The following is a 27,465-nucleotide window of genomic DNA, read 5'->3' as shown; positions in this document are numbered from 1 at the left end:
CTGGCAGTTGCGGGTATAATCTTTCAAATTGCCTGTCGTATTTTTCTATTACAAAACAAATCACGAAAAGATTCAAAGTCGATAAGATAGAAACTAATTCATTCTTTTCGTACTCGAATGGTTCTATCGAAAGAGTAAATAATCATCTTTGCGAATATACGAGGCGGGGGGGGGTCAATAAGTCTTTACAAAATCCAAGAGATGGCGCTCGTCACACTTAAATTATAATGTTTTTGACAAGCAATATTATTAACTAGATATCGTACAAACTTTCAGCTCGATTCATTGATTCGTTTTTTTGTGAGCGTTGGTTGAACAAAAAGTTATTGGTTTATTTGAAAAATGGAAAAAACAGAGTTTCGAGTGGTGATAAAACATTTTCATTTGAAAGGCCTTACACCAAAAGAAATAATAGTTGAGTTGATCGCCGTTCATAGCAAGTCTACCCATGTGTTTAAGACTGTTTATAACTGGGTAAATGAATTTGAACGCGGCCGTACAACAACAAAAGGTGAACCTCGTTCAGGACGCCCCGTAGAAGTGAGTATGCCCCGAATGGTCGAAGATTAAAATTGCGAGAATTAGTTGAGATCACAGGGGTATCAAAAGGTATAATCATTTCAATTTTGCATGAAAAATTAGAGATGAAAAAAATATCAGCAAGATGGGTGCCACGTTTGCTCACTGTTGAAAACAAACGAACCCGCGTGGTCACCTCTGCGGCTCTTTTCGCACGCATACGTTGTAATCCGGAAGACTTTTGGTGTCGACTCGTAACTGTAGATGAAACATGGGTACACCACTACACTCCTGAAACCAAAGAACAGTCCAAACGATGGATTACCGCAGGATAACCAGCCCCAAAGAAGGCAAAAACAATAAATTCAGCTGGCAAGATTACGGACACGGTTTTCTGGGATGCGTATGGAATCATCTACATCGACTACTTGGAAAAGGGCCAGACGATGACTGGACAATATTATGCATCATTATTAGGTTAGCTGAAAGAAAAAAGCAAGAGAAAAACGTCCTCACTTGAACAAAAAAAATGCCTCTTTCTTCAAGACAATGCTCGAGTTCACACGTGTGCAGTTTCGATGGCAAAAATTAACAATTTCAAATTCGAATTAATTGACCATCCACCATATTCGCCTGATTTATCCCAGTGACTTTTTCTTATTTCCTAACTTCAAAAAATGGCTTGCCGGACAACGATTCACGTCGAATGAAGAAGTCATAGCCGAAACAAATGGCTATTTTGAGGGTTGTTAGAAATCATATTTTTCTGATGGATTAAAAAAACTGGAAGGCCATTTAATAAAATGTATCGACCTTCAAGGAGATTATGTTGAAAAAAAAAATTACATACGCAAAACCTTTTTTTCCTTCTTTTTGTAAAAACTTATTAACCCCCCTCGTATTCAACATTTCACGTAAAATAGATTAAACTATGTACTTGAATTAGCATGATTTACTACATAACACTACGTACGAACACTATAATGCAGTTCGTACAGACCATAACTTTATACCACATGAATTTGTTTTTTTTTTCACCAAACTACCTCTTAACACATCATTAGAAAAAAGAGAACGTGATCTTGTTATTAAAAAATCGAAAAAACAATTCAACTATTACGTCATAATAGATTGGTACACGCAAGGTCAGCATAGGGACACCGCCAATTCGCATGTCTTTGTTGCTGACTCTGTGAGAAGGCTTTTAAAAAGGTCTTCTCACGGAGTCGGACAGCAGGGGCAGGCGAAATGAATTTCTAAAGTGAAAGTCATAATTGATTCACGAACGTGGACTAGACTCCGTCTCCGTCTTCGATTCCGTCTGCAAGAACGTCGGAAAGAGCGGAGCGTACTCTCTCCACGCGCAAAATATCACATTTCCCTAACTCGCGATGAGCCAAGGTGAGGAAATCAGCATTCTCATGAGGCATTTTCTGTAGAACGACGGGTAGTCTAGCTCGGACCTCGCTCCTAAACAGCACAACTCTTTTTTGTCAAGTAGAATCTAAGATATAGTTTTGTTTCTAGTTTATCTTTTATCATTCTCTTATTGATGAGAAATAAACGTCTCCATCTATAAAAGAACAACGATATTTCCAGGTGTATTTATTTTACAATTGCAATTTATTCCACCAATCCCTCGACGAACTTGTGCTGAGTGTGACTGACTGTGACTGGCACACTCGTGCAACCATTGTCACCTACAGGAGGAACCACTTGGTATTCACAACATTTCATATAAGGAAGCTCGAGTGCAGTAGCAGATGAGAGGAATACAAGAGCCAGTACAGTGATACTATCGAACCCCAACTTATGGAATTTGTAGAAATCAACGATAGGTATTGAGGGCTAACATCTCTCATTACCTGAGGTTTAATTTGTATTTAATTTTTCATTACGACATTAACTTTTTTTTAATTTTGATGCATTCTACACCGCATTCTTTCAACATTTCATAATTTGCGCGTTCACGCGAATCAACACTAAATAGTAAGACGTAACACTGAAAAAACCATAAATCCAGTAGACTTTAAGATAGGAAACAAATTCATGTTTATAAAAGAATCTAAACCGGGAAAACTGAACAAAGACTGTTATTTGAATCCGCTTTAAATTTTAAACATTACTGATAAAGCTATTATAATAATCAATTTTAGTAGAAAATCAAACGGTTCACGCAAATATATTAAACTTAGTAAAATAAACATAATGTATATATATAATTTATTTACAACCTATGTTACATTTGGTTTACAATTCTTCTTTACTATGTGTGTCTCGTGTCTAGTTTGTGTAGTTGTTAATGTTTTGTGTGTGTACATGCGTGTGTGTGTGTTTTGTGTATATTGTACGTATGTAGGTAGGTCTCTTGAGTCTCTGTCTTCTGCGCCTGTCTGTTCAGCTTTTCTTCTCATTTTTCTGTTGCTTAATCATCTCTTCCTCTCTCTCTCTCTCTCTCAGAGATCGACCTTTTCCGCTTTTCTGTTTTTCTCTTTCTTACTTATTTTCTTTTTTTTCGACTTCTTCCTTTGCTACTTTCTTTTACCCCGTTACCTTTGCCTTTCTTTTCCTTTAGCTTTCCTTCTTGCTAATCATTTCTCTTGTCTTTCTCCTTATTAGGGCTTTGACACCTTTTTCTCATTTCGTATTGCTCCCTCTGTCTTTCATTTTCTCAACCTCACTTATTTTCCTTAGTGTCTTTTAATTTTATCTTCTTGTTTTCCTTTTTCCTTCTCTTCTTCTTTTCTTCTTCTTTTCCATTCTTGCTCCGTCGTCGAATACCTGCTTGCTCTCGCTTGTGTAGTTGCTATTACTTGTGTTTTGTGTGTGTGTGTGTGTGTGTGTGTATGTGTATGTGTATGTGTATGTTTGCGTGTGTGCGTGTTTTGTGTGTATGTGTGCGTATGTAGATGTGTTTGCGAGTGTTGTGTCTCTACCTTCTGTTTCCGTCTGTCCTTATGGTCTTGTAATTTCTTCTTCTTGTTTTTCTTTTTCTTTCTCCTCTTCGTTTCTTCTTCTTTTCCATTTTAGCTTCATCATTCACGCTATCATTTCTTTGCTTCTTAGTATTATTGTTTCCCATTTTTCCCCTTCGTTTTTGCTTTTTTCACATTTTTCTACTATGTGATTCCAATTTTCTTCCTCTTTCATACACATTCTACATCTCTTATTTTCTTCTTTTTCCCAATACCTGCTTCCTCTCGTTGCGTTACCTAACCTAAAACTTTCCCTTATTTGTAGGCTTTTTATTCATCCCTCTCCTTGAATTTCCTTTAACCTATACTTTTTCATTTCTTCTTTCAGTTCTTTTCACTCCTTTATGTATCTTACCATTTCTAGCTTTTCTTCTAGTTCTTTTTCTTCTTTTTTCTTTAGCTCTTTTCTTATTTCTTTCCAAAACTCTTCTCTCATATCGTATCCCTCTTCCCTCTCTCTCCTCCTTCTTACTCTTTTTATCTTTTTCATTTCTTTCCCTTTTCATTAGTTCTCTCCATGCTTCTTTTCTTATCGAGCTATCTCTTTCTTCTCTTATTTTGTTTTCATACCTCATTGCACTTTCTAATGCTGTTTCTTTCATTTCTTGTCTTCCTGTTTCCCATCGTATTAAGTAACTTGGCGTGTTTCTACCTAATCCCAATACCCTCTTTAATGTATTTTAGTTGTAATCTCTCTATTTCTTCATATCTCTTCCATCCCCAGATTTCTGCTCCATACATAATGACTCTTTTCACCAGTGCGTCGAACACGTTCATCCTTAACTCCCAATTTTCTCTAAATAGCTTTTCTCCTAGCCCCCATAATCTTCCGAGTCCCATATTTATTTTCCCTTCTACCTTCATTATCTGCTTTTTATTTCCGTTATTTCTGCTTATCACATATCCCAAGTAGTTGTACTCTTTAACCATCTCTATCTTCTCACCTTCTCATTCGAATTCCTCTTCCTTCCCCCTTTCTCCTCCTCACCTGCATTTCATCATATTTGATTTTCCTACATTTAGCTCTAATCCCCTTTCTTCCAGGTATCATTTTAATTTTTTCAGCATTGCTTCCATTCCACTTTCACTCTTTGCCATCATCACTATATCATCTGCATATCCTAATGTCCATATTTTCTTCTTTCCTATCACAACCCCTCCTTCTTGCACCTGTTTGATCTTGACTTCCAGGTCGGCGAAGGCAAGATTAAATAGCGTGGTGCTCAAAGGGCACCCTTGCCTTACGCCTTTAGAAGTCTCGAACTCCCCAATTATTTCTCCTCCAACTTTTACCTTACTCCGTGTTTTCTTGTATATTTCTTCTATTCTTTTCCTAATTTTTCTATTTATCCCTTTCTCTTTCATTGTTTCCTATATTTTCTTCTTCTTTATATTGTCAAAAGCGGCCTTTATGTCGGCAAAGAAATACAAACAGTTTTCCTCCTTTTTCCCTTATTTCCTTCCCTATTATTGTTTTTAATACATATATTGCGTCCATTGTTCCTCTTTTTTTCCTGAATCCCACCTGCGTATCGCTTTGCATTTCTTTAGCTTCTAGTTCTCTTTCCAGCTCTTTCCTCAGTATTTCCGCATATATTTTATATCCCGTGTCCATCAGCGTTATTCCTTTATAGTTTTCTACTTCTTCTTTCCTCCCTTTCTTATATATTGGTACTATTATTCCCTTCCTCCATTCTTCCGGATATCCTTCACCGTTCCATATTCCGTTTAAGCATTTTGTCATATCTTTTAACAAGCCTTCCGTGCCTTCCATCCACGCTTCATTCGCTATACCATCATCTCCTGTTGCCTTTTTTGTTTTATTTTTCTTATTACCTCTTTTACTTCTCTTACTTTGATCTCTTCACCTTTCTCTCCTTCGTTGTCTTCGGTTTCTTCCCCTTTACTTTCTTCCTTTTCTTTCTCTCCTAGTTGTCTCTTGAAGTGCTTTAACCATTCTTCTTTTCCTATATTTTCATCTAATCCAATTCTTTTCTTCCTATTGCAATTCACTTTATCCCAGAATTTTCTTCTCGTTTTATCTTTTTTTCATTTTTCTGCCACTCTTTTCCCCTCAGCTTCTTTCGCTTTTCTCATTTCCTCTCTGTATTCTCTCTTTGCTTCTAGGTATTTGCCTCTGTCTCCTTCCACTTTTCTTACCTTATTCAACTCTACCCTTTTTATCCTACATTCTTCTCTCCACTAGCTTTTTTTCAATCCTTTTTTTTTCCTTATCTTCTTTTTTACGACTGCGTTCCTCACTCTATTTTTTATCTCTTTCCATTTTTCTGTTCCCTCTATTGCATCTATCTATCTCTGATACTCTCTTATACCTTCTTCGCTCCAGTCGTCTATCATTCTTTCTTCCTCTTCTTTTCTTTCTTCTGCTCTTTTGTCTCCCAATTCCACTTCTACAGGTAAGTGGTCCGACTATACCCTCTCTTTTATTTAAACCATTTTTATTGCCTCATCACCTTCCTCGTTATCTACTACATATTCTATCGTTGACATTCCTCTCGCTCCTATATATGTTATGTCTCCCTCTTCATATCCCTCTTTTCTCCCATTCGTTATCACTGAGCCCATTTCTCCTAGCCATTTTATCATTTCTTCTCCCTCTGCGTTTAAAATTTTATCCTTGGCCTTTATTTCTTCTTGATTTTCTTCTGTCTCCCATTCTCTCCCTTCATTTCCTGTTCTTGCGTTGAAGTCTCCTCCTATAATTAATGTTTTTCCTCTGTTTTCCTCTATCTCTTCGCTTAAATATTCATAGTTTTCCTTTTTCTCATGTTGCATATACTCCGTTGCTATCATGTATTTCATTCCTCCGATCTTTATTTATCCTGCTATTATTTCTTCCATTCAACCTTTCTCATCCCTTTCCTCTCTCTTATCGTCATTATTCCTCCTCCTATTTTTCTCCCCTTCTTCCTTCCCTTCTTGAGTCTCTTCATTCTATGTTATACCCTTTCAGTTGCTTCTCCACCCCAGCTTTTGTTCCTTGCCTCTTCACCCAGGTTTCGGTTAGTCCTATTATATCAAATTCCCTAACATATTCCCAGTCGTCTTTCTCCATGCTCCTAATCCACGCCACGTTCCAGAATAGTATCTTTACTGCCTCTCTTCCCTCTCTCTCACTCCCCCTCTCTCTCTTTTCCCTATAGTTTTTGAAACCATTTGCCCTTTTTCCGACCATTTTTACATCTTTCTCGCTCCACCACCATTCTTCTTGCTTTGACTTCACCCCGTTATGCCACATCTTTACTTTTTTACTTTACTTTTTATTTCTCTCGCTTTCCATCTTACTTTCTCTCTTATCTTCCTCTGCCTCTACATCCAGTCCTAATCTATGTAGATCTTTTTCTGTCCCAGCTTCTTTTTCCTCTTCATAATTCCTTCTTTTTGTTCCCATGACGCGCATCTTATTTGCCACATGTTTTTTCTTCTTTCTCTCCGCTCATCTCTCTCCGTTGTTCCTCCTATTCTACTCAGATTCACTATCTCTCCTTTCATTTCTAGTACCTCCCTTAACCAGACCTCTGCCTCCCCCTTCTTTTCCCATCGTAACTCCCCCTCTAGGTCTGTCACTATTATATTGTTTATCCTACTTTCTCTATCCATTTTTTCTCTCATATGCTCTAGTTCTTCCTTATTGCCTACTTCTGTACCTCTTTGCTTCTTGTTTCCTCCTTCTATGCTTTCTTTTAGTTTCACGCATTCCTCTTCCAACTGGTCCATCTTCTCTCCCCATTTTTCCTGCAGTTGCTTTTCTCTACGTTCTGCTTTTTCTCTTTCTTCTTTCATCTCTTTCTTTCTTCCTTCTCTCTCTCTCTCTCTCTCTTGTTCTTTCCTAACTTTTCCTATTTCCTTCTCCCACCTTTCTTCTCTTCTTTTCCCCTCTGCCTCCATTCTTTCCATTTTTCCCATCATTTCTTTAAACATTTCTGTCTATTCTCTCCTTTCTTCCTCCCATACCTCCCTTTAATCCTTTATATCTGCCTGTATTTTTTTCATTATATCTTCTTCTCCACAACTTTTTCTCACTTCTCTTATCGTGTAGTCCAATCCTTCTCCCCCCATCCCTTCCATCTCGCTCCCCTCACTTTCACTCTTGCATCTTTTTGCCTCTCTCATTTCTCCTCTAATATTCTCCCTCAGCTCCTCTCCGATCCCTCTCCCCCTCACTACCTTTACTCTTGTCTTCTTTTCCTCCTCTGGGCCTTTCTTATCCATCCTTCCACCTTTATCTCTTAATTTTTCTGTTGTCACAAATCTGTCCATCACTATCCCGTACGCCTTAATTCGTCTCTCTAATTCTACTCGTGATCTCACCTTTATTACCTGTCTTTCCTTTTCTGTCTCCACCTTTACTTCTTACCGCCCCTCCTCTCTGCTTGCCTTTCCCGCTTCCTAATTTTCTCTCTTAACCTCAACTTTTCTTTTTTACTTTCTTCCCCTCTCTCTCTGCTTTTTGCTGTTCTTCTCCAATCCTCTCTCTTTCTCTCTATTCCACTTCTCTTCCGTCTCCACGCTTTTTCACCTCTGTCTCTCTCCTTAAACACTTTTCCTCTCAAACTTTCTCACCAAAACTCGCACTCATAGTCAAGACACGTCTACTCCCTTTCAAGAGTCGAAACCCACTCTCAATAAACATAGTGTATTAAAAAGAGTAAAATAAATGAGCAAATCTATAGAAATAGGCTAAATTGAAAATAAAAAAAAAAAAATTTTTTTTTTGGAGCACCGTTCTGAAAATTTGTATCGGAGTACAGTTTCGGCTTCCAAATGAGAACGTACAACCATAACTCATTTTTTATATGGGCACGGGGGTTAATTTCATGGAAATAAAAAAAAGACAATATTTTAAATCAGTAGTTTTGTAACGATATATTTCTTTTGAAATAACATAAATAACAAGTAACAATTGAAAATTGCAACATTTAACTATAATATAAATAGTAAATAATAATCACCAGTATTTATAATACTCATAACTCATTTTTTCCACTTGTTGATTTTTTTTCAGTACGAGCTTTCTCCTTTGATTGTCTTGTTGCTCTTGTACTTTTCTTAGTTGATTCCAATTTTTTTTTCTTTTTCGGCATTTTAGACGCAGATTTCATTTGTTTTTTCCCATTATTATTTTTACGTTTTTTCAGGTTGGTTGATTTTTTTAGTTCTTTTGACACGGGACGTTCAGCTTTTGTTTGCTTTTTTTTATTTTGATTCTTGTTAGATATTTTTGGCTTCGCGTTTTCTGCATTAAATTCAAATCCTTTACTAGATAGAGAATAATGGATGCAGGGTTTAGTTAAACATGACAGACAAGATAAATAATTAATGAACTGTGATTCTTCATTGTCTTTCATCCAAAATAACTGAAAAATTTTCATTGTGTTTGGAACTGGTTTCAAATGTTTTAGTAACATTGCGTCTATTCTATCAATATCTTCTGTAGTCACCACAAAAATCTTAGGTTTTCTTTCGTTAGAATTTTCAACAACTTTTACGACATCACTTGCAGACATTACATCTTGCCCATGCAGTACGGCAGGATCGCATAAGCCTTTGATGCAACCACCAATAGCATCCGCAGCACTTTTTCCATGTCCTGAAGTCGTAAAATTCCACGTTGCATTGTTCAATTGTAATAATTTATTGTGTTCTTTAAATAGAAAAAAATTACTTTTATTACGATACTGGGATGTTGGGCCGTCAGTCTTGTAATGCAAAGTTGTAACATGCGGTACTATTTCTTTTATTTTTTGGAGTATTGGTTGCAGGTGTGCCCAAATGGCTGAAGCATCATGACGTAGGTTTTCAGAAGTGGTACTGAAGGAATAGCACTGAACTTTTTTATCTGCCAAAGATTTATAAAAAAAGCACCTGTATGCATACTTATTTGTTTACTAGATGCCCCAAAGTGAACGCCTTGCACTTCTTCTGCATATTTCCCATTATAGTTTTGTGAAAAGTCACCAACCAGCATAACTTCATTCTCAGATAAATTTTTACACATGTTAGTGAGAATTTTGTATTGGTGAGTTGTATCAAAAACATGTTTCAAATAGTTTACTGTTTCTGAATTTAATTCTTTTATAAGTTCATCAATAGTGCAGATGATTTTTGTTTTACAAGTAAATTTAACATGATACATTAAACCTTTAGCTCCAGGCCTATTTTCAGTCTTCATTATTCATTTGTGATACCAGGTTTTGCTACTATTATTTTTTAATCCTACTTTTTTATGTTTACATTTGGTACATGTTCTCGTCATACACTCCTGGTTTCCTAAGTCGCAAACTATGGGTTGAATGAAATTTATAGAACTATTAGGAGACAATATTTTCAAACTTGAAGCTCGATTTAACAGGAATTGAAAATTACTGTGCTGTTTGCAAAGACAAGTGTCGCGCCCGCTTAATTTTTTCGTCACTATCCAGAACGGTTTTAACCTATAAAATAAAGCTCTAGATAATGTTACATGACCTTCACTTTTGTACTTTAAATATAGATTATCAACTGTATCGAGGATGAATCTTTTTCTTTTTTTATCTCCAAACTTAGTGATGGTATCTTTAATACCGGGTGCTATTACTGAATTCTTATCATCTTCAAAAAAACTTTGTACACTCATCCTCAACATTTTTTCATTAAGTTTTCTTCTCTTTTTCAACAGATCGAGGCATCCAAGTGTTTCATTTTTTCTTTGTTGCTTAGCAGAAACAAGGTGGGAGAGTGCAGATGATAATTTGTATGTTTTAATTATCCTTCCGCAAACTATTCGTGAAAACACAGTTTTTTCATGATCACTCTTCAAACAACTCTTATTTTCAAGCAACTGTTGCTCTAAAGCTTCAACAAATATATTAATTTCTTTCTGATAGCAGTTTTTCCTAATTTTTCTGTTTGTAAAACTTTATCTAAAATGGGATCACTTTTTTTCTTTTTAGCTTTGGATCTTTGTATTCTCCTTTGTAAAGTCTTTACTTTCTTTTTTAGATTTTCAATAACATTATTCAATTGTGCTTTTTCTCTGCGAATTTTGGCTTCCCTAATTTTCACTGCTTTCAATGATTTTGATAGTTGATCGACTTTTTTCAGTAACTTTGCCTTCTCATCTAATAATTATTTGTTCTGTTTTCTTAAATTTTCATTTTCGGTATAACCTTGCAATTCAGAGTTATCATTTACAACTGACGAGCTATTGTCTCTATTTAACAATTCTTTATCATTTGAGCTATTAGTATCAATAAATATCATATCGGTATTGCAGTTAGTTGTAACTGACTAGCTCAAATTGTCTACTTTGTTTTTCTTTGATGGAAAATAATACATTTGCCAGTTCAACGTACGTTTGTTTACATCTCTATTCGATACATTTTCTGTTCGAGTACGTCTAATGTCATGAGACGTTAGTTCATTTGATATATCAGTCTCTCCACAACTTGAAATCTCTATTGATAACTGATGCGGGTTAGCATTTACACTAAAAATTTAAATATTAATATTATTTTGAATGAATTCAAAGTATAGCATATATAGTTTTAATAGTTACGTGTTTCCTGCAAAAGATTTCGAAGCCTTATTATTTAATCTCCATTCTGTAGTAGATATTTTTTTTCTTTCTCGCTCCTGTTTTTCTCTTTCCCTTTTTTTTCATATGCATTCGCTATTTTCAAGCTTTGAATTTCTGTCGTTAACTGGGTCACTCATTTTCATCACTATTCACGCTTTTATTCACAATAGAGCTCCATTCCGACGATGTTGCTTGGTCAACTAACGTGGTAAGACTGATTTGTTTATTTACATTCGACGTAAGACCTATTACAATCGCGTATTATATGATACAATCAATCTATGGCCAAATACTCGTCATTTTGAACATCCAATAATTTTATTTTATCAAAGTATATCAGATAATACAATAATTTATGATTATAGAATGTTATGGAAATTTACATGAAAAAATCATTTTGAAAAACTATTTTATTTTACTATTTTATTTGACGCAAACAAGTGTACCAATGTTTTTATATCGTAATTCCATGTTAGTATAAGATTACACTATGTTTCTTGAATAAATTTTCAAAATTCGAAGTGTGCCATCGTTAAAACATCTTTTTTTTTATGAGTTACGCAGCAACACAATTTGTTAGAGTGGCTCGCATTTCGACCAATTGAAGAGCACATATTTCGAATGAAGCCCATTCTCTTCATTTTTTGCCGTAGAATACGATCCATTTATTTCCAAACTGAGAAACTGAAGGCACGAGGTTTAAAAAATCAGAAAACTAAAAAATAAAAATTTTCGTCAACATTGGCGACACAAGTTTAAGTCCCTATCACACCTTCAATATTGATTGCACCTATTCGGGATAGCGAGAATCGGTTTCAGCGTAGCAAAATGACTTAAAAACAATCTTGCACATATAATTTTTCTATGGGCACGATACTTTAAAACATTTGAAAAGAACAAAAAAATCGTTGGCGACATACTGTTTTTTCTAAAAATCGAAGGTTTTCACGTGTATTTTCACAAATTACTCAGGCATTATTAACTTGTAATACCTGAAATTCATAGTACACCCTCGATTTGATATGTATGTTCAACCATTAATGGTTATAATAACTAGAACATATTTGCATTGAAGAAAAATACTGGCGACACACGATGGCCCATTTCTGTAGATATGCTCAAATACACTATTTTCTTAATTTTAGGAAACATAATAAGAAGAACAGTGCTATTTTTACTCTATTTTACTTCTTTCAAACAATTGATAGCATAGTGGAATTCGACTGCGGCCCATCACAACATACTTTCTTCTAAACACAGCAAACTGCGATTTTTATGAAATGCAAATCAACTCAACAGTAGCTATAATAGAGCTTTTAAAATCAACGGAATTTAGATAAATTAAAACTCTACATTTTAAAATAAGAAGAGGCACAGCTTTTTACATTGCAAAATATTTTATTATTTAGGGCCTACATAAATGCGATTCAAGAATATATTTATAATATTTCATACGATTATTGTAGAAATATTCGTAATATAAGAATTGTCAAGTATCATAACATACATACAATAGCCGACTTGAAAATTAATTCAAACAAAGTGTAAGGTTAGATTTAGCTGGAAAAATTAGAAGAAAAATCTTATTCAGGAGCCATCTATTTCAACAGCATTCCATACAGCAATCCATTTCTACAAAATATTATAAAATTAACATTATTAGAAAGTTGTGTAGCAGATAGCCTAAACAGTGATAAATTACAATTAAATTCAGGGACTAATTGTAAATTTTCTGACCAACACTACATTAACATAGGAAATGGTTATTCCTTTTGGTCACTGTTACCACAGGAAAACTGCTTCCAAAGTAAATATGATATAGTAGACAGAAGGTTTGTTACCAAAATAAATTTGCCCGATCAGAAAACGACATTTAATATAAATACTGACACGGTATCATTTGCGTTATCAACTAGAGAAAACATAAGCTTTTACAATTGTGTTTTAAATAAAACAGAACGCTAAAAATTGTTTACATACAACATGGACTTCGCACGCACATCGTTACCGATATCAGAGATCGAGCAATAACAATCAGAAGCGCTCGCGTTGACAGTTAGTCCTATGCTCTCTCTCTCTCTCTCTCTCTATCTTTTTTTTATGCGCGTATTGGCGACCAGCCGAGTGTGCAGGAAAAGGTGCAGCTATGCCGTCGATCTGTAAATTCGGGACCAGTGGACTAGGGTGTGCGTGTGTTAAAATATGTGCGAATTGTTAGAGTGGAGCAGCATTGAACGTTACCCAATTCTCAGGTCTATTGCGCACTAGCATGTCGCCATTTTGTACATACGTGACAATATTGTACTCGAGATGAATAAAGCGTTTGTATCTTTAAGAAGTGCACGTCTATTATTGATCATCAGCTTACCTTTTTCTCACTATCTCCGAAATCGCCCGTGATACTGGACCCCGCAGTAGTCTAATAGCGAAGGCGTATTCGTGCAACCTGGGCTTGCGATTTAAATAATTTTGTACATATCTTATCCAAGGAAAACAACCCCGGACAAACAAAGACTTTAATCCGGAGAAAATTATTACAGTATGTAAATTGAAGTTGTATCAGTCGGAGCTTATACCGAATTTATATTACAGGGTAATCACGTTATATTTATTTACTGACTATTGCGTAATGATTGACTATTTTGAATTAATTATTGAATATTATTTGAGTTAAATAAAATATTTTATCAGTGTTGGAAATCGTGTATTCGTGTGAAATTATTTCTGACTCTCGACTATCTAATCGAAGCGGAGTCTACTGACAAAAACTGAGTTAATCAGTATGAGCAGACCAGAAAAATCGAGTTAGTAACTAACGAAGAGCTGTAACGACTAGGCAAGTTTTGCCTTAATGTCATACTAAGTAAATAATCGTTTTTTTTACAATTCTAGAGTAATTATGGTGAGAATAATTATACAATGTAAATAACATTACCTAGATAAATAAATGAACAGTAAGTCCTGATCATATGATCGGGATTTAATATATCAGTACTGAAGCTTTGAGTATAGCCAAAAATAAACTGAATGAATATGCGATTATTAAGGCTTTTTCATATGTACAGAGACATGAAATACTATTTTAACGTGATACACACACAGGTTACTAAAAACGATTGTGAGTTTCTTATTACGGTGAAAATATGTCATAAATTTTAATTTAAGTAATTTCAAGTTTATTTAGAAATATGTAGAGATTTGATTGTGACCAAAATATGAGAATGTGCAATTTTTACAATTTTTTCAGTCTTTGCCGTCTGAAAAATTATTTTGGTACGATGAATCTACACTGCCCGTCAATCACTTTTGCCATGCTTACCTCAAAATTAGGCAAACTTGAAAGTTTTGTATCTCGGTCGGAAATCATCGTATCACAAAAAACCGCAGGGCATTTTAAAGGTAATTGCAAAAGCTTCCATTTAAGACGTGCAGAGACTTAAAAATGAAAATTTGTGTTTTTTACAGTAAAAACTGATTAAGAAAATTTCAATTTTTTTAACCTCGACTTAAATCAATACCAATTTAGAACCAGGCGGTGGAGGGCAAATCGATGGGAGGGGTTCGGAGGGTAATGTCTTTCCCTTTAAAATTAGCCCCCGCGGGGTTCTATCCGATGTTTTTTAACCGAGTTACGGCGTTTTTTGTAAAAAAATAACCTTTTTTTTCAATCCTCAATTACTTCGACTTGCGTACGTTTTGGAAAAAAATACCAAGGAGAAAAAAGTTTCATTTTGTGTCCAAAAATACGAAAATAAAGTCAAAATAAAGAAATAGAGAAAAAATTTTTTTTCGGTTTTTTAGCGCATTAAAACAATAAAGGAATTTAACTTTTTTTTACGCTTCGTTTTAAAATGTCTAGGGACGTAGTAAATCACAAAAAAACTAAAACTAAGCGTAAAAAAAACGTTAAATTCCTTTATTTTTTTAATGCGCTAAAAAATCGAAAAAAATTTTTTTCTCTATTTCTTTATTTTGACTTTATTTTCGTTGTAACAGACTGTCGCTTAGTCGATAATCTCTAGAAAATACCTTTATTACGACTAGACGAAGCCTTGTTATCTCTGTGCTTAAAGCACAGTAACCTACCTTGTCTCGGAGTGCGCCTGCGCAGAGTCTCTTACTATTCCGAGTTGGGTTCCCTCAACTCACCGCTTGGCGGCGCTGTCGCCCCTTGCTAGTAGCGCTCGTGCGGCCGCCGCTGGAACTCGAGTTGTCGATTCGCGTCTATCGGTATTCGCACGATTCGTGCTACGCAACCGGCGAATTCGAATCCACTGAAAATAAACACTGACGCGACCTCCGGACAAAGGAAAGACTAAATAACCGAAACTCGTTTAAATAAAAATGATGATTGATTTATTCAACAAAATCAATGACACGGGGAATCTGCCGAGAGACTTACGCACGCTCGCGTGAATGACAAGACACGCTAAAATTGAGAGAGAGAGAAAACCGCGATCACCGCGAACTACCTGCTCGCACGCAACAAATAAATTCTTCGCGCTCGCTGCGCGGATTCGCACGCTAATTGTAACAACAATTAAAAAGGGGAAGAGGTGCACCTACCGCTAGAACGACGAGGATACGGTGGCCAACCGTATCCGAACAACAAATTGCTAAACGCCGCTTCGCTGCTCGCTGTACCGCCTTGTATACTGTTGCTGCGGTTGCTACTGTTGTTGTTGCTGCTGTCGCTGCTACTACGGTTGTTGCTGCTGTTTCTGCTGCACTCACTGCTGCTGCTGCTGCACTTACTGCTGCTGTTGCCGTTAGCACACCGCACGCAAGTTCTCAAAGTCACCAGGAAACGAAAAAACTCACGAAAATGGAGGTTAGCGCGACGCTGACAGACTGAATAACACAGTCATACTCCCGGTCGGAGCCTCCCCTCCCGGTCATTGCCCCTACGCGCTCTCTCTCTCTCTCTCGCGAACCGAACGCTCTCGCTCTTAATCCGGTACGCGGATCTAAACGATTTTCGATAACCGTTGCATCGTATTCTTGGGCACAAAATGAAACTTTTTTCTCCTTGGCATTTTTTTCCAAAACGTACGCAAGTCAAAGTAATTGAGGATTGAAAAAAAAGGTTATTTTTTTACAAAAAACGCCGTAACTCGGTTAAAAAACATCGGATAGAACCCCGCGGGGGCTAATTTTAAAGGGAAAAACATTACCCTCCGAATCTCTCCGATCGATTTGCCCTCCACCGCCTGGTTCTAAATTGGCATTGATTTAAGTCGAGATTAAAAAAATTGAAATTTTTTTAAACAGTTTTTTTACTGTAAAAAACACATATTTTCATTTTTAAGTCTCTGCACGTCTTAAATGGAAGCTTTTGCAATCACCTTTAAAATGCCCTGCGGTTTTTTGTGATACGATGATTTCCGACCGAGATACAAAACTTTCAAGTTTGCCTAATTTTGAGGTAAGCATGGCAAAAGTGATTGACGGGCAGTGTATGTAAAAACAATTTTCAGTCGCTTATTGAATTAAAAATATGGAAAATATGAGTAGCTTGAAGGTTATTTGAAAACCTTTAATTTTTTTATATTTTTTAAATATTTTTTTATATTAGAAAGTATAAAAAATAATTTAGATATATTTACCTCATTAATGCCGAATGGGCCATTATATAAATTTTCATAGCTTCCTCCGGAAATTCATTAATGTCAAACTCTTCTTCATATTTTTTAATTTTTTTATAAGCTCTATATGATTTGGTTTTTTTCATAAAAAATTCAATATTTTGTTTCGTTCCCTAAAACAGTATCAACATTTTATAGTATTGAATATAATATTTAATTATATTAAAAGACACAAAATTGGGGCTTTAAAATTAAAACTGTATTTTTTTCATGGCGTTACGGTATATATCATATTTTAGTATTTGAATGACAGTGGCTCAGTGAGTAAGAGCTCAGGCTTCTGCGCAAGAATCGTAAGTTCAAGACCCAAGTATGCGCAAGGGACCCCACACAATCCTGACGAAAAATAGGTTCCGGTCAATTTGTATGAAATTTTGCAAACTGATAGTTCTCAACACGCTGATTAAAAGTCTCAATGGCAGCAAAATTCGAAAACCCCTCAACCCCCAAAATAACCCCAAAAGGTCACGGTGATGCATCTGACCTGTGCATTATTGTTAATTGCCTTATGGAAATATTCAATGTTGCAGTCGAACCAACAGTAATGCCTACAATCACAAGGCCCAAAAGTTAGATATCAAAACACTCGGCCTCCCTACCCCCTTCCCCGCTTCCTATTTACCAGTTATTATTTGATTGCGAATTTCATTTCATGGCCAGCTACACGACTACTGTCCAAAGTCGTTGATTCCATTAATTAACTTTCTTTTTGAATTAGGACCTCACCCCTACACCCATTAATTAAGCCAGCAATCTAGCGAAATCACTCACCAGAGGCTGAACTCTTCTCTGGCCGAGGTGGTTTCGGATCAGCTTTCAAAGGGATGGCGCTGGTCTCGAACACAAAATAGTACCGGTGATTTTCGCTGAGTAATGGTGGGTTTCAAGCGTAGACAGTAGCCTTTGAAACCGCAAATCCAGTAACATACCTGCTTATGGTTTTGATGCACATGTTACGTCCCGAGACGTAACTATTTCTTCATTTTGATTTCATCAGCAATCAATTGAAAAACGAAATAATGTATAAACAACGAACGGCATTTTTACAAAATACAAACTCAGCTACGTAGTCGCGACATAACACACATACCTGACGATTCGAGTCCGTTAATGAACCGAACCCTTATTAGGCCGAGTCTCACAGGAGTAGAACCATTCCTAGGAATGATTTCACAAGTGGGTGACTGAGTGCGACGGTAGCCGGAAGACTGAAACTCGTCTGCCTGATCTAAATCGGCGTAGAGAGGGCGAATTACCAAACCAAGCTCCACTGAGCTTGCATGATGAAAACCAACCATTTTGAGGGGGAAATTCTGTCTTGTGGAAGTGACCTGGTGAAGAAAATATCTAGAACTCAAATGAAATAGGTAAGCAGCCCCCTTTCTCAGTAGGTGTTAACTAGCATCGTTCGGGGGTAAGCTCTCGAGCTCTGACCTAGGAGTCGAAAAGGAGACAGGGTGTTTCCCAAGCTGGCCACTCACTGCGGACCCTGAATAGGCGCAGATGAAAACTAATCATGTAAGTAAATGGAGACTGTTGGATGAGGAAAAGAGCGAAACAGCTAATGAGTGATCACCTTACGCTTGGGCAAGGGTTCTGTAGGGTAGTGGTACGAGGAACGAGAGCACTTCGAGCATGCGCTGTATGCTCTGAACGTTACAGTGTATCACAGACATAAATGATGTCAAGGACGCACTCAAACGAGAAACAGGATAAAACATGAACTTTAAAATCTATATTTCCAGATCGAATAAGAGCGATATTTGCTTAGACGCATGTGAAGTGAATAGAGACACAGGTCTATGACTACTCAAGAAAGGCAGAATCAAAATCGGATGGACCTATTGCTGGGTCAGCAATAGACTGACAGCTCCGAAATGCTACTGGTGACTTGGATATGGATACAAATGAACGGACTGCCAAGGACCGAACAGAGGACAGTGCTGTTAGAAATGAGGCTTGACCAGCTATGTCGGGTAAACCTGGCCAACTGATATATTTCTTATGCTTCGAAGTGCGGGGGGAAAGAACTGTTCACGTACCGGGAATGGTGAAGTGTGCAGTATATCAGGTTGGAATGAAAGAGAGTAAACCAAAAAGATAAGAATCCTACAACGGAACTTACGCAACTGTGAGACTGCTCAGTTATTGATTCCATAAATAGTGAAAACACGAAACGCAGACATACTGATACTAAGCGAGCAATTGTGGGACTTACGAGCACAAGACGGTTGGTTTTAAAATATCTCTGGCGCGTTTCCACATGGGTAAGGGAAAAACTAGCAAGAAGAATACGGACATTTGCAAAGAGGAAGGATTACGTGTGGATAAGGATGGACATCATCACTTACATTAGTGTATACCTGACACTAAACTACACGACAGTAGTGGTCGAAGAAAAAATCGGCAAACTGGAGGATGCCCTTAAAGACTTCCTGGACTATCTTGTCGTTGCGAGCGATAGAACTCCAGGGCGATGGAGTGGAACATGACCATGAAGAACAAACGTGGTAGGCTACTACTAGAGATGGCTGCAAGGCTCGATCTGAAAGTGACCAACCGAGGAACGACGCTGACAGACGGACGACCATGCTGCAGATACTTAATACCCGATGTAACAAGGACTTCAGATAAGATCTCATCATAGATAAGAAGTTGACGAGTGATCGAAGACTACATAACTAGCGATCATCAGCACAGTCTTTCAGGCGATGGATCAAACAATGATTCAACGTAACAAACAGACCAGATATAGGATCCCAAAGTACTGAAATCTATAAAGACAAGACAAAGTATGCCTTGAAGAACTGCTACAGGAAGCGACGGCACCCTCTGAAGTTGTTCCGGCAGGACTCGATATGCAGGAACGAACAAACTAGATAACGGATAAGATGATAAACCTGATGACACAACTATACGATACTACGATGACTCGACGCAAAGACAGAGTGAACAAAAAGACAATGTACTGGTGGACGGACAAAATCAAACTTCTCCACAGAGTGCATTGTCTGCTGCACGAGAGTATATCATGCGAAAAAAGGGGAAACCTCGACGGGGATTGAGTAGCGACTGCATACAAGACGGCGTGATGGATACTGATCACCGCAATCAGAGACAGTAAAAACCGATTAGCGCATCGATTTTAATTGTTGTTGAAACCTTAATCGGTTGAGCATGTAACTTGCGTCTTTCTATCTCTCTTTCTCTCCTCTTTACTTCTTGTGACTCTGTTACTCCACTCTACGTTCTCTTTTGCTCTGTCACCACTTTTGGCTTCGTTAATCGCATTGCACGGCATTTCAAACAAATAGAAAAGGCATGAAAGTCTGCACACATATGCACAATCACAGCATGGCACGACGCGCCCAACAAAAGCCCAACGATAGAATCGGCTGAGCTGTGATTATTTCTTACAATTGAAAAAACTCAGGAAAACTTCTCTATTATTGCTCACTGCAGCTAGGCTCTCGGATTGCTAATCCGCGACTCCTTCATTTATATTCGCGCGCGTTCCATCCCGTCTCGTGCCGAATTCCCTCGTTACTTTTTTCCCCAACCGGTAGGTGCTGCCCTCGCAGGCAGCCGCGTGGTTGGGCTGCTAGCGCTAATGGGACGTTTACCGTTACAATGTCGAACAAGAGTGTCACCAATTTGACTACCTCTCTTGCACATTTTCTAAAATTTTCTATTGAAGAATATGTAAATGGAGAGTCGGTTTTATTAAAATCAATGTTTGCCCGTGACTATATTTACTAAATTATTTACGCAGGGATTCGAAAAGTAAAAATGCTTTGGCTCTCGAGTAACCTGCCGGAAATGCCGGTTGCGACGTTCGCGCGCGAGAGAGCTTGGGATGGAAAGAAACGGAAAATTAAGAGTAAATCCAAATCTACAATTATAAATCACAATATTAACAATTTGTTTGATTACAAATAAAACAAAATTACAATTTTAATTAAAGAGAAAAAAAAACATTTTTCGCGGGCGGGTCCTGCCCGGACAAATGCCTGGGGCGAATCAGCGTTCACGAGAAGACGCTCAACCACCATAAATCGGCAATTCTGTACGGGATGTGGTGATGAGCCTCTTCAGTCGGCTTCGACAACCAAAGGTTGCTCAACGGTTGCATTGCTGCTCACCGTGGAGCACCAGATCGTCTGGAGTCCACAATACCGTAGTTGTCATGCGCACACCGGTGATGAACGGTGTAACTCAGTGCTATTTCGCGACCGTTCCCGATTTGGGTAGCTCGCCGCCGTCTATATAAAATTATTTAAATCTTCCATTCCTGACACTCTTCGATGCTCAAGTCCTCTCAAAACTATGGCCGCTTACGTGTGCACACCCGTGTCACCACACCGGAAACCTCACGCGCAGCAGTGTAGGTGGGTTTCTGAATAATACGTGGCTGGGAACCAATCTCCACTTCTCCACTGGACGATACTCCCGCACACTAAGGACGTATCGAACTTCGGTGAAAAATGGCGGAAATCAGTGGAATCAGTGAAATCAATGGAATCAGTGGAATCAGTGGAGCGCGAGCAACTTTTTTTCTTCTCTCTTCTGTCTGTTCTCTCTTGTGCCTGTCTGTCTGTCTCTCTCTCTCTCTCACCCTCTTTCTCTCTCTACCTGCCGCTTGTGCTCTCCTTCGCCGCTGCTCTAACACCACACCTCGTAAAAAGAAGACTTGCATAAGTGTGTATTCGCAACGCACACACTCGTAGCCTGGCGGGGCGCGCGGACCCCAACGAAAGCTCAACGACAGAAACGACGACCATGCACATCAATCCTTTCTAGAGGATCGGGAGCTGTTCTCCCGCTCTTGCCGTCCAAGCGTCTTGCCTTGGCTGGGATAATCTGCCTGTCCACACCCATCAGTGGTAACACCAAGAATACAGTCGGCACCTCGCCGTGCGCAAGAGGAATAGCTAACAGAGAATAATAAGATGAAGAAAAAAAAAGCTTAAGAAAATGAAAAACGAACGAAACAAAAACCCAAACAATCCTGTAAAATAAAAAAATCCTAAACCACTGACATCCCCAATGTTGTTGGCGACGCCAAAGTCTCTACTGGCAGTGGAGCACAAAGGGGCATACTCCCCGCTATCTTTGGGGCATGATAATCTGCCATCCGCGACCTCCAATACGCCCACCTCAGCGCTCCACTTAACCCGATTTCGGTCTGGCGGTCTGTCCCTGAGTAGAATGTTGCTGCCGCATTGGGCGGTGGCCTCGTCTGCTGGATGGTGGGCTCTTGGATCCCGGTGAGCGAGGCATCCGTGCCATCGACGTTGGAAGTTGAGGCAGTCTTTTTGCACCCCGGAACGCGTCCTACGCCGGTACACGTCTTTCGACGCCAACAGCCGTCTGGGTATACTTTCCGGACCATGCCGTCAGTGTCGGAGCCCCCGCCTCCGCCAACACCTCACTAACCTACTCTTCTCGTCCGCACTTCGCCATTGGAAGGTCTTCCATCTCCATCGAGTCAGACCGTCTCGCGTCTTTCTTGCCAGAAGAACCCTCGCTCGCCCTCAAATCCTGGGACTGTCCAACCTTCCCGAACGTGCCTCGGTCCGTTTTACATTGGAGTACCGATTCCTGCGCCGCATCAGTATCTTCCTGCAGAGCAGGGCCGTCTCCAATGAAACGGAACTCTAAGCCTCTGGAGAAGTTGCGGAGGCGTCCAGCATCCTTGAGGGCGCAGGGACCTTCTCGTCGTCGTAACCTGTTGAAGGAAAAAGATCCCGACCACTGGGTCGTATCGGCGGAAGTCAACTACGTGGTTTTTACTCCGTCTCGGCCGACGCCGGAAGGAACTGCACCTCGAGGAGGAGCAGTTCCTTCCTAGCACGGGCCCGGAGTTCACGAGACGCCGTCGAGCCAGGGTCTGCTGCAACGGGAACGACTGACGAGTTAGGCCTATATATGTGCTTATCCCATTCAGCCAGGCCACGAGCAGGAGCCGATTCTACCGGGACGAGACACGATCTTAATAAGTCCCTCTCCCAGCGTTCCTATGCTTTCTATCCTAGGCGTGGTGGAAGGCGGGCAACAGCCTGCGACGCCAAAGGCGCGCCACTGTTTTTCATCTTGCCCGCATCCCCAGATGACACGGAAGAAGAACAGGTTTCAATCTCGCAGCCTTGCCTGTTAGACCCGGACAAAAGGTTGGGCTCCGGCTCTTATGAAGAGTTCTCTACTATTGTAGCGGCATAGCTGCCAACCACAGCAACACTCAAAATCTTCGCTGTCCTCACAGGAGATCCCTCCTCCTGGCCCCCGTTCGGCCCCACCAAGGTGCGAAAACACCCGATTTCCTTCTCCATGTTCATCGCGTCGGAACTATCTGAAAAAAACCTCATAAAATATTAGGTCTCACGCCATTTCCTTCCTCTACAGAGTTAGACGTGTTAGCGGCCCTTATATATGGTTGTTCCCTCCACCAGGTTGTGATGTTAATATCACATATTATTTATTTTGTTCGTACTCTCGTGGTCTGTCGCGTTAATGAGTAAGACTTCGTTTTAACTTTGAAAATATTTATGAATATTGGGTTTGAAATAAAATTGTAAATGAAATATCTATGATTATTTGAATTGGGCTTAAGGAAAGATAGACTTTACCCTAGTTTCTTATGGTGCGAGATATCCCATAAGCAGAGCTCAAGTCTAAATCACCCTTCTGAAATTGGACAGACCGAAGGCCGCGATCATAACGCCTCTGTTGTTTCTCTTACGCCTACTCAATATGTTTTACAACAAGGCTTCACAGCGGGTTGAGGCATTTCATCCGGTCTGCCCATTCTTCAGTTTAGAGTCACGCGAATAGCCCTCGCTTCTCGATCTCTCTAAACAAGTTCTTCGCTTCATGCAGATCCCACAAAATTCAGAAACTCGGGCGACTCTCTCGTACAAGATTGTATCGTGTTTATCGCATGCCGAAACTCGAAGGTGCTCAATCTAGTCGCGGTTATCATGATCCACGAAAATCAAAATCACTGTCTTTAACGTTTTGGTTGCCTGTTGGTGGTAAGGTCGACAAGGCACATGTTCGATCCCGTATTTCTTGAGGATACCCTTTAAACTATGCCCCGCAGTAGTTCCTACGACTGTCACTAATGAAATATTCGGGTTCGACCTCGCTAAACAAGATCAACTCTTCAAGGGTACTCCCAAAGTCTTTCCCGTAGGGACCGTTAGTGGCTTGAATTCCACCCACTTGGTGAACAGGTCCTGGAATACTGCCAGGTATTTGTACCGATTCTTACTACGGAGTAATTCGATCACATCTGTGGCAATGACTTCCCACGAACGCTCAAAAACCCGCTTACTCATAAGGCCCTCTGGTACATACTGTTCAACCTTGTACTGTTGGTATAGTTGGCATGACTGTACAAATTCCTGCACACTGTACTACATACTTGGCCTGAAATACTCGTGCACGGTGCATTCATACATTTTTTCAAGACCAAAATGTCTAGACGGCGGCTCATTAGCTGAAGGTACCACTGGTCACTAATTGACTCAACTGCTGCAACTTTCTTCTGATTCCTGATTCCACGAGATAACACATCAGGAACATGAAGAAATGCCCTTTTGCGATACAACAACTCGAAGTCCCACTGCTGTAGCTCAAAATTCCAACGAGCCAGCGGATCCGTTGGATCTTTCTTATTTTTAGCCAAGTTAAGGCTGTATGATCGGTCACTGCGGCAAATTCCGCACCTACTATGTATGGCCTGAACTTCTGAATATCAAATAACAATCCTAGACAATCAAGTTCCAACACCCTGTAATTTCACTCGTGCTCATCAAGGGTGCGACTTGCGTAACATACCATGTGATCGTACCCATCGTCATCCTTCTGCATCAAACAGGCATTGGACGATGCAGTGCACATAGAAAATCTTCGTAAAATCTGGGCGCACTAGTACTGGAGCTTTTGTAAGAGCTCACTTCAACGACTCAAACGCATCCTGCTGTTCATAATTCCAGTCCCATGCCTCGTTCTTGTGCAACAGCTTTGTAAGGAGTACCTTCAGATGCAACTCATGCTGGATGAACCTGGAGTACACATATCCCCAGAAAACGCTGTTTGATGTACCAGGGAACTGGAAAATCTAAAACGGATTTCACGCGGTCGGGATCTGGCCGTAGCCCATTATCGTCGAGGAGGTATCCCAAAAACGTAACACTCGAGCACCCAAACTCACTCTTCCTAACGTTGATCTCCACCCTGCTTGGACCATGCGCTTCAGCGCCTTCTCGAGCAACACCAAATGATCCTCAAACGTCTGTGTGACAATAATCATATCGTCGAGGTACTTGAATATGTGCGGCACGAAATCTGATTCAAAAAGCGTATCCATCAAGCGCATGAAGGTTGCAGGAACTGTGACCAGACCAAAGATCATACGATTATAATCTCATAGACCACAGCCCAGCGCCTCAAACACCGTATACTTCTCGCTGTCCTCTTGTAAGGGCACCTGGAGATAGGTGTTCTTGAAGTCGATTTTGAAAATGTACCGAGCTGTCCGCAATCTATCGAATACTACATGCACTCCTGGCATTAGATAAGCATCGATGCGAGTGGTTTTGTTTCAGATATCGCAGATCGACAAACAGGCGATAGCTCCCATCGTGCTTCATGACGACTACCGGTACACTATACCTCTCGCTCTGAGATGGACGGATCAGTCCCTTCTTGTGCCAATCCTCAATCTCTTGGCGAATTAACTCTGTGACCTGCGAAGAGTACGTGCGCATAGGCGTCTTTATCGGTCTTGCACCCTGCACATCAATTAGGTGCTCCATCAAGTCAGTCTACGCAGATGACTCCTTCAGCACTACTCGCCACAAGCTCCTCAATCTGAAATCGCTGGTGTTTCCGTAGCGCCGACAGTCTCCCTACTTCCGCAGTTAGGCTGAGTTCTGTTGGCCAATCGGGAAAGTACACTCGATTTCCCGCTCTGAGGGCAAAGTGGTACTACATTTCCCGACCATCGAAATTCCATGCGTCTCCCATGGCGTCCATCCGAAAGCCAAATGAATGGATGAAGTCCTATCTGAGAAACATGTACTGCAAATCCTGTTCGCACGCATATAGTATGCTTCGATTGACCAGACATTCCCAGCATGCTAATTGGTGTCCGTAAGAAGTCATTCATCACATCAGAGACATTCATCTCCTTGACATGAACTCGAAAGTCTTACGTGATTTGGCAGATTACTACCAATACCTGTACACCAGTGTCGAACAGTACACTGTATGATCTGCCGCCGATAAGCAATACAAGTAGTAGACCCAACCCCATCCACAATAGGATTGTCACTGCCCGGCAGGATATCTGCTCCCACCGAAACCGTCGAAGCTTCCAGCATTGCGTTCCCAAGACCTGCGCCAGTCTCATCAAACAACTGCGAAAATCCTATTGTTTCACTCGTAAGAGCTCCTGGAATCTGCCCGGTGCTTTGCTCGAAAGGGTAACCCGTTGTGAAGACTCACTTACGGGCGCTGCCACGCATGGCTGGCACTTATAGATATCTGTCTATCACGCACCTCCAGGCACTCTTCGCCATTGTCCCCTGCAAGCGTCTCTAGTTGCCTCGTGAGCTCCTGCCAATACCTCTCGTTCATCTCCGATCTTCTTGTTTCCTGGGCGCTGATCCTTAAGTCGAGTTCGTCGTGCCCTGTGCCGACAGCTAAACCCGAGCCATCGCAGAAAATGTCGGGCCTCCACACCCTGCTAGCCTGTTTTTCACCCATCTGCGGACTGACTCGCAGTTAACACATGTACTAAGGGTACAATTTGGGGTCTGACAAACCTGGCACGACTCACTCTACCTACCCAGGGGACAACCCGGGGCGACACCGAAAACAGACTGGGCTTCTCGGTGCTTGATTGCCTTGGGCTCGACTAACATTTGGGTTCTCCGAAATCCTACGGCCCTTGCCATTGCAATCATAGCACCTACCCCTAAACGTTATCCAGTCTTGCCCATCCCGTGGGCTTTGTTGACGTTGCGCAGTCTGCGCGGGTGCCTGCAAGAATAGGGCTGCAGGCAAATTCTCGCTTGGTCTCTCACTGTTCCTTTGGGTCTTAATGTTAGGGTATTTTTTTAAATATGAGCTGCACGGTACTGCTTGTCACACAATGATCCACTCCCGAGTCGTTGCTCAACGAACCCCTAATAGGAATAGTACCAGATGCTATTCCCTTCTTCTTTTTTTTGATTTTTGACTTTCTCGCCGAAGGCATGTCCACCTGGGCAACCACGGGACTTGCTGCCACCTGGCTCTTCTTGCCCTTGCTTCCTATATGCTGCCTCTTCAATCGGCAGGTTTGTAATGGACTATTTTCAAAGCAATAATTTATTTATAAATGTAATTTTAATTTTGCGAAGCAGTACAACTAGCTAAAGGCTAGCTCGCTCCGCACTTCGTATTGCACTAGCGTTTCAGCTCTAAGAACTTAGTAATAATTATTTTTATATTTTCTTTTCATGTAAACGATGAGCACCAGCGTATCAACCATAAATTAAAGTTTCTCCGAACTGCTCCTCCAAATTTTATTGCCTTCAAGCCAACAGTAACTGCTCTAAACCTGCAGAAAATCATCAATAAAACAATTTGTTTTATTGCTATTACGCTGGATATCTTCATGAAGAAATACCCGCTAAATTAATAACTAAAAATCAAAATTATTAATTTTTACGCAAGAAAAATATATATCGATATCTCT

General features: G+C 39.8%; 1 protein-coding gene across 4 annotated transcripts in view; it reads right to left on the bottom strand.

The window, feature by feature from the left end:
• Positions 1-27,465, bottom strand: part of LOC131666815 (large ribosomal subunit protein mL45) — a 417,745-nt gene that overhangs the window by 204,484 nt on the left and 185,796 nt on the right. For all 4 annotated transcript variants that reach the window (XM_058939774.1, XM_058939791.1, XM_058939763.1 and 1 more), the window contains one exon: positions 16,680-16,831. In XM_058939774.1, coding sequence (XP_058795757.1) covers positions 16,680-16,831 — 152 coding nt within the window. The remainder of the gene's footprint in view (positions 1-16,679; positions 16,832-27,465) is intronic.

This window comes from Phymastichus coffea, unplaced genomic scaffold, assembly GCF_024137745.1.
Source record: "Phymastichus coffea isolate CEN01 unplaced genomic scaffold, Cenicafe_Pcof_1.1 PCOF00004, whole genome shotgun sequence".
Classification (NCBI taxonomy): domain Eukaryota; kingdom Metazoa; phylum Arthropoda; class Insecta; order Hymenoptera; family Eulophidae; genus Phymastichus; species Phymastichus coffea.
The sequence above is the reverse complement of the archived record's forward strand: the minus strand, read 5'-3'. Positions and strand labels throughout refer to the sequence as shown.